Source organism: Erithacus rubecula (genome assembly GCF_903797595.1).
Source record: "Erithacus rubecula genome assembly, chromosome: 2".
NCBI classification, from domain to species: Eukaryota; Metazoa; Chordata; class Aves; order Passeriformes; family Muscicapidae; genus Erithacus; species Erithacus rubecula.
In genome coordinates this window covers 39,590,051-39,605,866 of record NC_136685.1, presented here as the reverse complement: position 1 = coordinate 39,605,866, position 15,816 = coordinate 39,590,051, and the positions used below count along the sequence as shown (strand labels likewise).

The following is a 15,816-nucleotide window of genomic DNA, read 5'->3' as shown; positions in this document are numbered from 1 at the left end:
AAAAAAAATTACAGCATTTAGTTTTTCCTTTGTGTCAGTTACACACTGGTATATTCTGACAGATCAGAGCTGCTGTGAGATGTTTACTTATGTGCATTTTTAACCTAAGTACCTTTGTTCAGTTTTATGAAAAGCATTCTTCCTGCTTTGAATCACTACACAGAAATTGTAGAAGTTAGAATTAAATAAAAAGTTGGTATTTGTGCTCTGAAAAAGAACTATATGGCTTGGTAAGAGTCTGGTCAACAAGTCAGTGAAGGAGAGGGAGCTAGCTTGACATAATGTTTTCAGCATGAATTCTTAATAGTTATTTTAACCCCTTAGTTATAGCCAACAAGGGGGTTAATACTGATTTTTCAAGGCTCTAAATTGCTAATTCAAGTTAAGTATTACAAAATATTCAGACATGCCAGGTCAAGAGAGTCAGACATTTACGTACCCAGGAGCAAAACAAGCAAGCAATAATACTTCTCTCCAAAAGCCTATTTGAAAGTCAGAATTGCATGCTTTTTCCTGGAAATGCAAATTCGTTACACCTAATGTTTTCTTGGCAGGTCATATGCTGCATCATGTGAAAATTGGGTTAAAGGTAAAGCAGTGTGTCCATCAAATACCCTCCATCGTAATGGAAGCCACGATCCAGCCAATCACCCGCACAGTGCTCCGAGTCCGGCTGAACATCACTCCCGACTTCACCTGGAATGACCAGGTAAATAATAGGGAGGAGGAGGCAAGGTGAGAAGCATTAGTTTAGCTTCAGTAAAGGAGATGGCCACTGGGAGTCCATAGCTGTTTGGATTAAAAATTTAAAAAAAATAAATAAAATTTTAAAAGTATTTATTTTAGCTAAAAAGCAAATTTGATAATAGGAATGGGATGACCTATATTACTTCTGTTGAAGAAAGCTGGCAAAGATAATATTTTAATTTCTGTTAATCTTTGTAAGGTTGGGCTGTGTATAACATGTTAAGGCAAATGCTTAATACTGAATATTTACAATAGTCACCCACAAACTAGTGTTATGTGCCCAGAAAGAAGAAGCAAGAGAAAGACATGAATGGCTCTCTGAACTATGAATGAATGTCAAACACAAAAAATCTTTGAAATGCAGTTCATGTATGCCAGGTTCTCTTGTTCTCCTGGTTTGACAAATATATATTCACAATATCAGTGCCTTTTTCTGCTGGGGCTTGTCTGAACAAAAAAAACTGAGATATGTTTGGAATTATGTTCATCTGTATTTTATAGTGCAAATTTATATGAAAGGAGTTGTACCAGTTACACATTAGCTATACACAGATCCTTTGATTCAAAATCTGTTCATTAGGAATACATTTAAGATAAATCTAAAGGAAACATAAATGTCCACATGGGGGCATTGTATTGTTGCTGTTACTTCTGAAACTTTCTACAGAAAAAAAGGCACACATAATATTCTTCTTTTAGACTTATGAGATTTATGCTTAAGGTAAATTATTTTGAAATGTGGATATTAAATATTTGTTCTTTTATTTAAAATTAATTTTTAAAATTCTTCAATTATAATTTTGCCTCAATCATAATTAAATGAGAGTTTTATTTCACAAATATCTAATTACTTTAGGATTTATTTTCCCTGATGGAAGATGTTTTATTTTCTTGTGAAAGTTTCACCAAGTTATCTTATAAATGGGAGATTAGCAGTCAAAATATAGACAGCTTGACTTTGCTTGCCACCTGGAATTATTGAAGAAATATTTGAAATGGATTCCTAACATGAATTATAACATGATTTTTTTTTTTTTTGCCTTATTCATGTTCAATATTTCAGAAAGAAAATAAAGTATTACTTCTTAGGATTGAAACAAGTTTTTATTGTTCTGTCTTTTATCCACTTTACCTCTAATCTGCTACAGACAAAAAAAAAATCAGTGTTCTTCATATAAAACTTTATCTTAATATAAAGTAATTTCTTTATCCATTGTTAGGTTTTTTTATATCTCTATAGGTTGAAAAGGGGTCCACACAAAATTATTCTTTTGTTTTGATTCTGAACTTCTAAATTTAGAATAAAATTTTGCCACAAGTCTATTTTCTGCCATGACCTCTTTACACAGTTTTTCTGATGATTGCATTGGAAACATTATGATTGTTTTATCAATTAAGTTTATGGAGATGTTTTTATGTGAATTTGTTTATTGGCAATCATAAGAACTTGGGAAAGGTTTCTTTTTTTTTTTTTTTTTCAATGTCTTTAATATAGTGTTGATTTTCCTGTTTTTTCAGTAAATGAAGCTTCTATCACAGTAAATAACTAAAGCTGGTAAATATTAATAGTCTTTGAAAATGAATAACTGTCTCAAAATCAAGCATAGACACTCTGAAAATGCTCCTCTATCATCACATTTTTTTTAGGAAGCTTCTCAGAAGATGGGTATAGAAACTTACCAGTATACCTGTAATTGGTGCAAAAGTCAGTTGCTAGAAAATTCCAACTAAAGAATTGCGGTAATCAAATAAAACCAGTTATGAAAATTTAAATACCATACTTAGCTGAAGTAGCCTGTTTAGCTAATATTTCATGGTTTTAAGATTGTTCCTTTACCTGCACAATTAATCCTATAATGATCCCATCACAAACTTTGTGCTCGACATTGCAAGAGAAAGAAGAGACATTTTTGTAGTAGTGAGATATGACATCAACTTGGTCTTTACAGGGAGCCCTTAAGTTCAGTAAAAATTTGTGAGCCAAATCCCAGATTTTTATTTTATTTTTAGAAGCAGAGGATTATAAACATACCCAGATAGAGCAATTAAGCCTTAGTGCATCCAGGAGGAATCCAGCAAAAATGCAGAATAATGCAAGCAATATTAATTAGCTGAGTCATAGATCAGACATATAGTTTGAGGGTGATGGTTGCCCAAAATACAGATAATGTGCCAGTTCTTAAGAGCTTTTCAGGGTTCTTGAGAATTATTACTGGAGAAGTTCTTGTGTTTCCTGTTCCCAGATTGTCCTACTTATCCCATGCAGTTTTTTTTATGGGACTTTCCAAAATTAGGTTGCTATTGCAGTTAATAATAAAATTTCTGAGCTTTGAACTTAATTGTCTTCCTCAATTCTCTTATCTCTTTTAAATGCTTCTAAACCCTGATGAAATAAGTCTCACTGTCACTTTGCAAAATGTCACCTGCATATCATTTCAGTTTCACTGCTTCAGTTCCCCAATGAAGCTGCTAGTGAAATTCAAATGTAATAAAAATGAATGAGTATCCATCTATTTGTCTGTTGTGCAACTGTGGTAAAAAAAGAAGGAAAAGCACCTTGGTTTTATTCTTTATGCATAGTTTAGTCTTCAGAAACCAGTAAAGACTGTTTTCTGACACAGAGACAGTAATGAATTATGCTGAAAATTATGTGTGCTGTGTGAATCAATACCAGATTCCTGGAGCATTAAAATTGCCATTAGAAGCAACTATGCACTTTGTCTTTTTTTCTATTAAGTTTAGGAAAAATTCCAACTTTTTTTTCATCTCCTGGTTGTGCAGCTTATCAAAGTCCTCACCAGAAACACCAGAAATCTGCATTCATTTAATAGTATGTCTTCCATACTCCTTTAGTATGCATTTTTCTTATTTTCCAAGGCTATTTATTCTGACAAAGAACAAAAAATCTTAATTTAGCATCATACCTGGCTATGATTTCTGGTATTGCTGGCATTGCAAAGTAAGGTGTACAACAACAAAGCAAACAAAAATCTAGGTTTAAAAAGGCATGTTGCCAGATGGCAGGGAAATCATCATGTGACGGCTCTATTTGTGTTCTTCTCACTTCACCTGTAACAATGGCTACATCTGCAGCCTTCTGAATGCACTTTCTGTATCTTTCTAGAGGAGGGAAGATGAGAGAGAGGAATGTCACCATTCAGTGTCCAGTTTTTTTCCTGAGAGAATGTCCTTGACTGAAAAATGAGCAGACAGTTGCAAATGACAATCCTCTATACAGAACCCAAAGGCAAAAGCACAGGGAGGAATAAAGAGAATGTGTTCTTTCCTAGGAGCCTGGAGGGAACCTGTGGGATTAAGTAAATTTATAAACAGCTGAGGCACTACCTTCAGTTCCATTTGTATCATCTCCATTTTTATTATATGTACCTTAGGCAAACCCTTATTGAAGCATAATCTTTAGGCAGACTGATCTGATTAAAAATGTTATTTTTCTATTACCTCTGATTTCTGTACTTCTGTATTCCTTTATGAGCCTATGTCATTCAGAAATGCATCCATTCTTTCTAGCAAAACCAGAGAATCTTGTTAGAACTAAAACAAAGCTATCTTTTCTACTCACAAAGGTACATGGCAGTGTTGGAGAGCCCTGGTGGATTTGGGTAGAAGACCCTACTAATGATCACATTTATCATTCAGAGTACTTCATCATTCAAAAGAAACAGGTAATGAAGTTTATTCAGAATCTCATAGCAAGACAAAAACAAAGTTAGTGAGATGAAGATTTGTCAGGTCAAACAGTGTTTTGACCTAAGCAGATTTTCAAATCAGCAGTACAGCTTTCAAATTCAGATGTACTTGATCAGCTTGGACTTCCACAACAATGTTTTCTATGCTCAAATGTCCTTTCTTCTCTTCCTCCTTTACTGGAACAGTTATATTCAGGTGATGTAGAAAGACTGCAATGGTTTCTTCTGTTAAACAACAAGATGAAGAGCCAGCCTTATTTTTATTTTTGAAGAAAGAAAAAAATTCATTCCAGACAGTAAAATATTTTATAAAGATGCAAATATTTGCACACATACTTTATTGTTTTGTGTTAGCAGTGCTTTTGGAAGTGAGGCAAACTATGCTTTTTCAAGTTACTGATTTTTCTGTACAGTAATTATTCTCTACATGTTTGCACTAGGTCATTACTAAAGAACCTCAGCTGCTGGTGTTCACAATCCCAATTTTTGAACCTCTTCCTTCTCAATATTATATTCGAGCTGTGTCTGATAGATGGTTAGGAGCAGAGGCTGTTTGTATCATAAATTTTCAACATTTGATTCTTCCAGAGAGACATCCGCCCCACACAGGTAACTTCAAATTTGATCATTTTGCTTTAATTAATATTGTTCATCTTGGGGCTTGGTTTTTTGGGGTTTTTTTGGGGGGGTGGTGCAATAAAACTCTTACTGCTGATTCATTGGAGAGAAACTTATGGAATTTCACTTTGTGATATTTCTTCTCAATCTTTCTAAGATTTTCAATTTCTGAACAAATGCAGGAATTTTGGTTTCATCTCAGTATAATAATACCAACCTTTTAGTTACTTCACATTCTCTCTAAACCATAAGAAAACTGAACCTGTCATATAAAACTAAGCAAATCTCTGTCTTATGGTATGTCTTAGCTTAATGCTACAAGCATTACCTTTCTTCTGGACTGGCTAAAAATAATCTTAGACTGTCCAATAAATGGCATTCAGCAAAGAACAAACAATGCTAAAATTTTGAAAATATGAAGCATTTTACTATTTTTGCTAAGATATATTTATCATAGCAAGTACTCTTACAGCACTGAACATCACATTTCATCTCATCAAATTGTGGCCTTCCCCTCCCCCTCCTTTTTTAACACTTGGCACAGAAGCATATGTTTGTGTTTTGCTTTTTTTTTTCCTGGATACATAAATTGCTTTATACATTCATTGGGCCTGATGTCACTGTAAAACCTTTCCTCTTTAATTACATTTGGCTCATCTAGCAGTCTGCTGAGTGCCTTCAGAAATGCACAGTTCTCATACAGTGTTGTCCTTTGGCATGAATAAATTCACATGTGTTTGTGAAGTGTTTAGCTATTGTTGTACTGTACCTACGCTGTCTGGAAAAGCATGTGTAACCTTTTTATCTAATTGACTGATCACTGACTACCATTCAGAAGAAACAGAAAGATATTTACACATCACCAGTTATGGAGACTCCAGGATTTATGGTAATTGATTTCAATTCCCATCTGGTTCCCACTCAACAATGAAGTACGTAGAGGCTCTGCTAGGCAAAAAAACCCCCTTTCTCCTCAACAGAGCCCAAGAAATCACTGTTTCAGTGGGAGTGATATAACAGCCATAAGGTATCAGTGAAAAGCATGTGAAGAATATTAGGCATCATTGCCTCAGTAGATTTTATGACTCCCATATCATACCTTAATGTGAAGCACCCTGAAAAGACAAGGAGACCTCCAGCCACAAAAAAAAAAAACCAAACCCAAACTTCAAAGCAAGCATCTGCATAGCAGAATCACTGCAGTCTCCTTAATTTGGTAGGATTCCAAATCCAATCTGGTTATATATATCATTTTCCAAATTCCACAATCTCTAATTCTTTGGATAGCAGATGCCCTCAAAATATATTGAGAATCATATATTAAAAAGCTGTTTGTTTATTTATTAAGATTATGTCTTTAATTATACATTTGAAGTAGAAGATGCAAAATTTAGCTGTACTCATCTGATTTGTATTACTCCATCAACTTGGAAACTCTAAAGAAACCTTCCTTCTTAAATATTTTTTTTTTCCTTGAAGACTTACTCCACATTCTGTTAGCATAAGAAACTGGACATAAATATGATCTAATGCAGTGAATTTAGAACTTACTACAAGTGTGTAAAAAGAAAACAGGTATAAGGAAAAGGTTAATATATGCAAATAGCTGGTTCACAGTTATCAGAGCATTTTAACAATTACTTGCAGAAATATTTCAGAGCTATAAAAACACTTCATTTTTCTTCATCAAAGTGAACAATTACACAAATGTGTACTCTCTGTCTTGTGAGATACTAAGTAAAACATTTTTCAATATAAGTTGTTTTCCACTAAATTACTGGTTAATGTATTTATCTTCATAACAAGCTATGTCATGTCATGGCATCTCTTGTCATGTACTTACGATTATTTTGTGGTTTTAGAGCTTCTGGATCTTCAGCCTTTGCCTATCACAGCCTTGGGACATCCTGAATATGAAGTTCTGTACAAATTCACACACTTCAACCCTATTCAGACACAGATATTCCATACCCTTTATCACACAGACTGCAATGTTCTTCTTGGAGCTCCTACAGGTTCTGGAAAAACGGTTGCAGCTGAATTAGCCATCTTTAGAGTTTTTAACAAGTATCCCACATCAAAGGTTTGTAAAATAGGTTTACTAGAATCATTTTGTTATGAGCATTTTTTCAGTAATAAAAACATCTAGAAGAAGACTATGGGGAACTGCATTTTACTTTTTCCATTTTATGTGTATGTGGATATAAAATGGTAGTGCATTATGTACATTATGCTTTTATTTCAACTATTTATTTCATCAGTTGATAGCTAGATTTAAATCTACAAAAATGACATGCAGGCATGCTGGATTTCCTCTTCTTCCTTACTTAACAGCATTTCCTGCTTTAATCTCCTTCTACTAGCAGTGGTACTCTTTTATCACTATTAGTTCCCTTCCATGTGAATACAACTTGCCCAGTTTCTCTATTATTTAAACAAATGAGTTGCAATTAATTAATACAAGCTAGTTTTCTGTTCCAGCTTCCCCCTGTGTTTTAAATTTTCTAAAACCTGAACAACTCACCTTTTGGAGTTTTGTTTTCAGAGTGAATATATAGCCATATTGTCTTAGTTAACTACATTTTAGCTTTAAAGTCTTTCAAGAAGATCTTTCTATCTGACTGGGAGATTTTTAAATAGTGTAACCTTTCTATTAACAGAAATTGTGTACATAAATTCCTTAATCATCTTTGAATTTAAATATCTTCATGTAATTTGTTAGTCCAAGTGAAGTAAACAAGTCACTCGTACACTTTCAACTTATCTGTGAGACCTAAAAATAGCGAGTTCTCAAAGGAATATATATATTTTAGGGTTTAATAAACCTGGAAGCCTGGCTATATATTTCAAATAATGTATGTGAACTCTTCATGTAGCAGTTTCCTCATGTTCCAGAGCTTCAGAATTTTTAACCATAAATCTATAAGTAAATCTGTTTTGTACATGTGAGCATATTCCCCTCTGCACTGCAGGCTTCTTTGAAAAAAATATTATGACATTTTCTTAAGATAATCAGCTTTTTATTTAATTGGTAATATTTTAATAATTTAATGGTATAACGGGAAATTGGGTAAGATACTGCTTGCTAGAAATTTAGATTATTTCTGTTCCAGATTGTTAATGTGCAGATTTTATAGTCATGGAAAAAAGGCCCCATTATTTACATAAGTGGGTTTTGTTTTTAAATGGTGTGATAAATATTTCAATTTCAATAAATTATTCTTTGTCCTAGTTTATTTGCTTATTAATTGCTCAGGGAAAAAAAACAATATTTTCAGTCATTATGTTTGTTTTAAATATAATCTTGTTGTAGGTCATTTCATAAACTCAGACTTTATTTATTTTATAGATTATGACTATGTCAAATCTCACAAATATCATGTGTACACTTTAGGTACACTTTAACAAAGGTGTCTTGTTTAATTTCTAGTTTTGTGCCTTTTTTTGTTGCAGGCAGTGTATATTGCACCCTTAAAAGCACTCGTCCGTGAGAGGATTGAGGACTGGAAAGTTAGGATTGAAGAAAAGCTTGGTAAAAAGTATGTTTCTCCTTACCTAGTCAGAGAAATGAGAAGCAAAAGAGCAGCTCATCAAGTATGAATAAAATCTCAAAATACTTATGAGTATTTCAAAAAGGGTTTCAGTTTTATACTGACCTTCAAATTTCGAGTACTTGAAAAGTTCTAGCAATAGTCACTGATAGATCAAAACTAAGAAGGGGATACTCTTTGATACTCAGCTATTTTCGTTCTTGTTGCTTGCCAATATAAAAAATACGGAGCTCAGATTTCACTCTTCCAATATCCTTGGAAATTGAAAATGTAAGTCAAAATAAGCTCTTGTTAGAAACCTCAGCTGTAAAGAGCATACAGGACTTGCATGAACTGCATAATAGTTGTACTATGTCCTTCATATATAAATTAATAAAATTTTATTCTTTGGTAGCATTAATTTCCTGCTGATCTTCCCAGGTGTAGGAGTTCAGCCATTACCTTATGATCTATAAGATATAGTAGTCATGTTGATGCTTTCTAAAATTATAGTGTGCTGAATAAAATTTTTTATGCAAAGGATGCATTATTTAGGGTCTTCACCTTCTCTAAATACAGCTTTTTTTCCTAACTTAAGCTCAAAGCACATCGCAAGAAAAAGAGATGCTGTTCAGTATACATGAAATTACCAATAATATTGGTGTTGTTGTCACAGCAATAAGATAGAATATTTTAATTTACAATTACTTGTGACTAAAATCTTGAACAGAATATGCACATTTCTTTGAGTAATTTTTGTTTGATGTTCAGCTGGATTTAGAATGTGTCATTGAAAAGTCTAAAACCCATCATAATGGATTCATCTAAAATGATGAGTTATTGCAAATGCTGTAAAATTTGGAAAAAATTTGCTAAACTTCTTCAAAAAGTAATCTCAGGCTAATCTCTGCACCACTTTTAATGGACCTTCACCAACCAAATGCAATACACAGAGCAGTTTATCGCTGCTGTTCAAATCAGAGATCTATGCAGAATAGCAGGCATCAACTTGGTAGCTTCCATGAAAGCTTTCATCCTGTCTGTGACAGGATGTTAAGATTCACATTACATCATACATGTTATCTTCATTTTGAAGAACTAAATGTTGGTTTGGACTCATCCTCTTCTTTTTATATGGTTTTGCTAAGGAATGGTATTTGGTATTGATATGGTATTTACTAGGAAAACAAAGAGACAGGTTTGTTTACTTGAAACAATTTTGAAAATCCTGTTAAATATGTTTGACAAGAAGCAGAATTATTTTGCTGAATTTTGTTTCTTTCTTCTTATAGGAATTTTAAAAATTTAAATAATTTAACATTAAAATGTTTTGAAGCTTTGTAAAGGCAAGCTACTTTCATTCTTGATTACAGGGTTGTAGAATTGACAGGAGATGTGACTCCTGATATGAGAGCTATTGCCCAGGCTGACCTGATTGTTACTACCCCAGAGAAGTGGGATGGTGTCAGCAGAAGCTGGCAGAACAGAAGCTATGTTCAGAAAGTTGCCATTCTCATCATAGATGAGATCCATCTTCTAGGTGAGCATGTTTCACTGCTTTTGATCAGAATCATTGCTAAATTTGAAGAAGTGTGCTGTTACTTATGATGTGAATATAGTTTTTGACATCTGAACCTTTCCTTTTTCTCTGTTTTTCCATTGACTTTTCATTCACTAGGGGATGAGAGAGGCCCAGTATTGGAAGTCATTGTGTCTCGAACAAACTTTATCTCATCTCACACTGAGAAGCCAGTAAGAGTAGTTGGTTTATCCACTGCTTTAGCAAACGCCAGAGACCTTGCTGACTGGCTAAACATTAATCAGGTATGAAAAAAGTTTTAGAAAATGGATATGTATTTGTCACACAGAAAAGAAAAGAAAAATAGCAATTGGTAAGATAATTCAAGGTTAAACTTGAAAAAAATGTTCTCTTGTAGATGGGTCTGTTCAACTTCCGTCCATCCGTGCGCCCGGTTCCTCTGGAGGTGCACATTCAGGGCTTCCCTGGCCAGCACTACTGTCCTCGCATGGCCAGCATGAACAAACCTGCTTTTCAGGGTAAGCTGCAAGCTCCTGGACCTTTAACTTCTTACTCTAAAAGAAAAAGAGACTTTGCACAGTTCATTTGCAGCACATTTGCAGCATGTGTTACTGTATGTACTCTTGGCATGTATTGGGAGAATCTGCTCTGCTAATGGCCCAAAGCTATTTGTCTGAAACATAAAGTGTGCTGCAAATGCAACATGTAACAGAGGAATGTAATGTATTTAGAACAGAAGAATAAAATTAGTGTTAGTGAAGGGGAAATAAAATGTGTTTTCCCTTAGTGTTTGACACCAGAGAGAAATATTTGTGTAAAAATATTTGAAATTTAGAAAGCAATAAAACCTTTCAGATTATTAATATGCTGAGGTATTTTCATATGGTCCACTGCATGTAAGCATTAAAAAAATTGTGAACAGAAGTTGCAAGTCAGGCTAACCTCCTATAATTCTAGTTTCAAAGCAATAACCATAAAATTCAAAATTTGTAGTGCATCCAGATATGCTTCTGTTTCCAATTTTTTATTCTTAACCAAGCTGGCAAGCAGTATAGATTTAAGAAAAGCTCTCTTGTCTTTTATTTGAACATGTTTTGCTTTGGTTACATAAGGAATATTTATTATATCAATTAAAAATAACCTCCCAAATAAATTTTGTGGTGTGAACTGCTGTTGATTGTGAGGTGACATTTGTGAGGGGACTTTTTAGCTGCTTTAATTAGCCCTATGACAGAAGCAAAGTATTGATTGTGGACTAGAGACCAATCTTGACAGCTCAGATTATTTACACCTCCACAAGAGCATTGTACAAAAACACTAATGAACAATAAATCTGTCTTGGGCTGTTCTGCCACACCTGTTCCTGAAGCAACAAAAATCCATTAGATGGTGGGCTTTTAAAATATATAGATATATTGGCATATAGAGTTGTAAGATATAAATGCACATGAATTATCCTATTTCAATAATTTCACAAGTGCATCGCGTGTGTATATGCAAGAGCACATGCTGGGTAGTATTCATGAACTGTGGAATAATATGTGCTGGTGGGCAGTATGAAATAGTTTTCAGAAATTAAAAATACATAATTTTAATTGCTTGAATGAGAATTACATGACAAAAGACACAAATGGATTTATAAGTGGTTTAGAGAGAGTTTTTGAAATTCTATGTACACCTGTTTATACTTCTAGTGCTTGTTATGTCAGAAATATGTATAAATATTATTTATTGCATGCTCTGTTCCTAACTTGTTTGACGTGATACAGTCAAGGTTATTTTAGCATTTTCATGGCAATACTTACTCCTGAAACCATAAAAATTTCACTACAACCTGAAACTCCAAAGATGGTCTGAGAAAGAAAATGCTATTTTAAAAAATCCTAAAACCTAATTGATTTAAATCTATCATAATTCATTTAAATATATCAGGCTAGTTAGTTGGCACAGAAACAAAGTTCTCTTGTACTGTATTGCCCACTTTCACAGCATCTATTGAAAAGTCACTTTCTACTTTTTATACATTTTCTGAAATTGGTAGATTGAAGTGATCCTCTGTAGTCTGACTTGAGTTTATGCAGTTTGAGCTCAGGGTTAGGCAGAAAGCAAATTTTTTTTTTTTAGACCTTCATGGCACTGAGGCTCAGACAACATAACCCGACAGTAGAAAAAACATTAACATGCTTAGTCGGCTGAAACAGAGAAATTCACCAGACCGAAGTCTAGAAAGCTTGTCTAGGTTTTGTGGTGGTTGTTTTTTTTCCATAACTGGTTCTCTTAATTAGCTGACATAAGTAGCTGAAGGGAGACTCAGCTAAACGTAGATTTACAGCCGTTGGTTCAGAGGTGGTGTATTCTCACCTCAGTTGTATCCATCCAGCAGAGTAGAGGCTCTGTAGACATACCTCAATGTCACCTGCAGGAAGGCCTATCAGCTGTCATGGGATTGCAAAGAGAAAGTCTCATTTTTGTCATTAAAAGGTCTAATTCACAAATTCTGTTTTGCTCAACAGCGATTCGGAGTCATTCTCCAGCCAAGCCTGTTCTTATTTTTGTGTCATCGAGGCGTCAGACAAGGCTTACTGCCTTAGATCTCATAGCTTTCCTGGCCACAGAGGATGATCCCAAACAATGGCTGAAAATGGATGAAAGAGAGGTAGAATCGTTTTACCTTCCTTATTTATGATTTGCTTCTATCTTACTGATGTTTGGAAAAAAATAATCTGTAACAAGTCGTTTGAGGGTAGATCTTGAAAGAGTTATGCATATGCTAAATTTCCCTATGTATTAAAAGTAGTGACAGCATTAAGGCTATAGAAGCGTCTGTGCAAGAGCTGAACTTCAGAACACAAACTCTTTTATCTTTGTTTTTTCCTGCATATCTTATTAATGCTAGTTCGATGGTCCCAGACAACATATATCACATGGTGCAAGTCTTTGATACCAAGATAAGACAAAGACTAAAAGAAAGAGGGCTAGTGCTCTCTAAAGTTTACAGCTGGACATCTGTGACATATAGATGTTGAGCTGAAATCTAAACCGAATCTCTTTCAGTGTTTTAAGAGAAAAATCATCCTTCTCATAAGATGCATTATGTATATGTATATGCATATATATCTGTGTAAATATGTGTACCTATGTATATACATGCATCCATCTATATTCCTAGATTGACAGACATACTGCAGAACCAATCCTTTAGTAATGGTTCAGTCTTGCATATCAATGAAATAAATCAATGATATAAAAAAATAAAGCTTCTGCCAATATCTTTGTTTTAAATATATAAAGATTACAAAGCCAAACACTTAGATGTTAAACAATGCTAGCAGAAAGGCTTGTTTTTTATTCTTCTTCAAGAAATATAATCTTTAATTGCATTTTCTCCTTTTTTTAATCTTCTTTTATTTACTGCAAAACATGAGTGATGGCTAAATAATAAACAACTATTCAATATTCTCTTTTATCTGCATTCTTCAAACCAATACCAGATTATATTTAATTCACTCAGTTCAGCACCTGCTCTGAATGCAGTATTATTTATTTCACTCTGCACTAATGGTCCTGATTATAGTATATCATTGCTGCAAAGCAGGTTTTTTAGTTGATATTCAGATTTTCAAAATTTTGGAGACTAGCTCTTTCTAATTATTGAAAATCTTCTACTTGGAATTTCTGTGATAATTTAGGGCCAAAACACAGCAAAATGCAGGAATAATAAATATTCAATTTCTTAAATATTTTTATTAATTTATGTATTTATTTAATAAATGTAATAATAAATCCAAGTTGATTACACTATGAATATTTATCAACAATTTTTTAAATGGTTATACAATTGTAAATATTATATACCGAAAATTATAGGTTTCTAGATCATATTGTTTGTCTTTGTTTGCTTTTGCCAAAAAAATTAATTGTGACTTTTCAGAGATAAAGCATAAAATCTTTATCCTTCCTGTTTTGGATGAATTTTAAAATAGAAAATGTCTGTCTTGGCTGATAAACCAGTATTACTAAAGCATATCTCAACTTGACAGTGCTTTTCTAGCTGTATAACCTCTATTTAATGTTTTCTTGAACCTGATAGAAACATTCCATGTCCAATTTATTATTACTTAGTGCAGTACTCTAGTACCTTGTGCTGGTTTACTGTAGTAATCTCACCTACAATTAGAGTATGCACTGGGCAGCTTGCCCTAAATTACTTGCATTAATATGAATAGTTTCCCCATGTCCTGGGAGCCACTGCTATTCCAAAAAGAGCTGTAACTGAAGCTTCTTCACTTGCTGGAAAGGGGTTTTCTATTAGGAGTCTTTGAATTTCATGTTTCAGAGTAAGCCTCTGAAGGTTTTGAAAGAGGAGCCAACAAGGACAAGCAGACTTTGCATTTATTAGTTTAATAGCATTTGCATATGATTTGTATTTGAATTAATAAGCTGAATGTTTGGAGCGTGAAATACCTACCAAGTTACTCAGTTCTGATTACGTAAATGTAAAAGACTAAGGATTAAGTTCTAAGTTGTTATATCTTACCACTATTATGCAGAACACAATTCTGTTTGAAGTACCCAGAATTTCAAGTGGACATTTCTTTCAGCAATTATGGGAGTAGTTTGTAGTTTTGTGTTTTAAATGAGCATGATTAGCCTGAGTTTCATTTGACATTGAAGCAAAGAACAAAGCTCTAACAGTGCTACATACATAGTGTAAATCCTGCCTAATTATATAATAATAATCTAATAAAAAAAACCTCATAATAATTTAGGGAGGGGTTACTTTTAAAAAATTAATTTCAATTAATATTAAAGTCAGGCTTATGTGTGAAATAGACAAAATTCTCTCCGGATCACTATAAAATTTTTAAATTTGAAAAGCAGAGCTAGAAAATACTTCATAGTAGGTATTCCATGTCTTAAGGCCTTGTCCAAAATTAGTATTTCCTAATTCCATATGGGCTTAAAATGGACCAGTTATAAAAATCAAATTGTTGTTGCCTTTTAAACAACTTTTTTTTTTTTTTCCTGACAGTTTTTTGGTGGTTTGGTTTTGTTTTGGTTTTTTTTTGCTAACCACTGTTTCTTTAAGGGGGCTTACAAATTACTTTATTTTCAAAATAGTTGTAATTCTTAATTGTGAAGTATTTTGAGATCTAAGATATTTTTCATGGATATATACAAAGTTAGCAGCTGTACATCAGACCATGGCATTTTTCTGCAGTCAGTTTTATTTGTATAATATTCATTTTGGCTGACATAAGATTCCCTTGAGAACTCATTAGTAAGTTTTGTTTAATGGTGTAGTTGGGTTTGCTACATGATGGCTAAGAGTTTGTCCATTTATGTTAGCTTCCCAGTAGAGTTCTTAAGGCTTCTTAAAATGTTCTAGAACAATGTCATCTGTAATAGCTTCTAAAGGACTGATGTGGAGGAAGAGACAGATTCTTGCTGCCATTAAAAGTGGCTTTTCTTTGTTCCTCTTTGTGATGGTATCGGAGAGATTCAGGCCTTGTGGGGAGGAGACTGGAATACAGCAAAGACCAGTACTGAACCTTTATTAATGTGTTGTTACTAATACTAGATCTCTTTTTATCACCTATGCCATCATCTTAGCTTCCCTCATCTTCTTTGTAGATATTCTGCCTGTGGTGGTAAACCAGGATCTTGTTTGAAG

The 15,816-nt window shown here is 33.6% G+C and overlaps 1 protein-coding gene across 2 annotated transcripts in view; it reads left to right on the top strand.

Annotated features, from left to right (window-relative positions):
• Positions 1-15,816, top strand: part of ASCC3 (activating signal cointegrator 1 complex subunit 3) — a 249,066-nt gene that overhangs the window by 171,308 nt on the left and 61,942 nt on the right. For both annotated transcript variants that reach the window (XM_079327712.1, XM_079327713.1), the window contains exons 22-30: positions 555-709; positions 4,332-4,430; positions 4,895-5,063; positions 6,935-7,155; positions 8,526-8,611; positions 9,976-10,142; positions 10,281-10,426; positions 10,540-10,660; positions 12,656-12,798. In XM_079327712.1, coding sequence (XP_079183838.1) covers positions 555-709; positions 4,332-4,430; positions 4,895-5,063; positions 6,935-7,155; positions 8,526-8,611; positions 9,976-10,142; positions 10,281-10,426; positions 10,540-10,660; positions 12,656-12,798 — 1,307 coding nt within the window. The remainder of the gene's footprint in view (positions 1-554; positions 710-4,331; positions 4,431-4,894; positions 5,064-6,934; positions 7,156-8,525; positions 8,612-9,975; positions 10,143-10,280; positions 10,427-10,539; positions 10,661-12,655; positions 12,799-15,816) is intronic.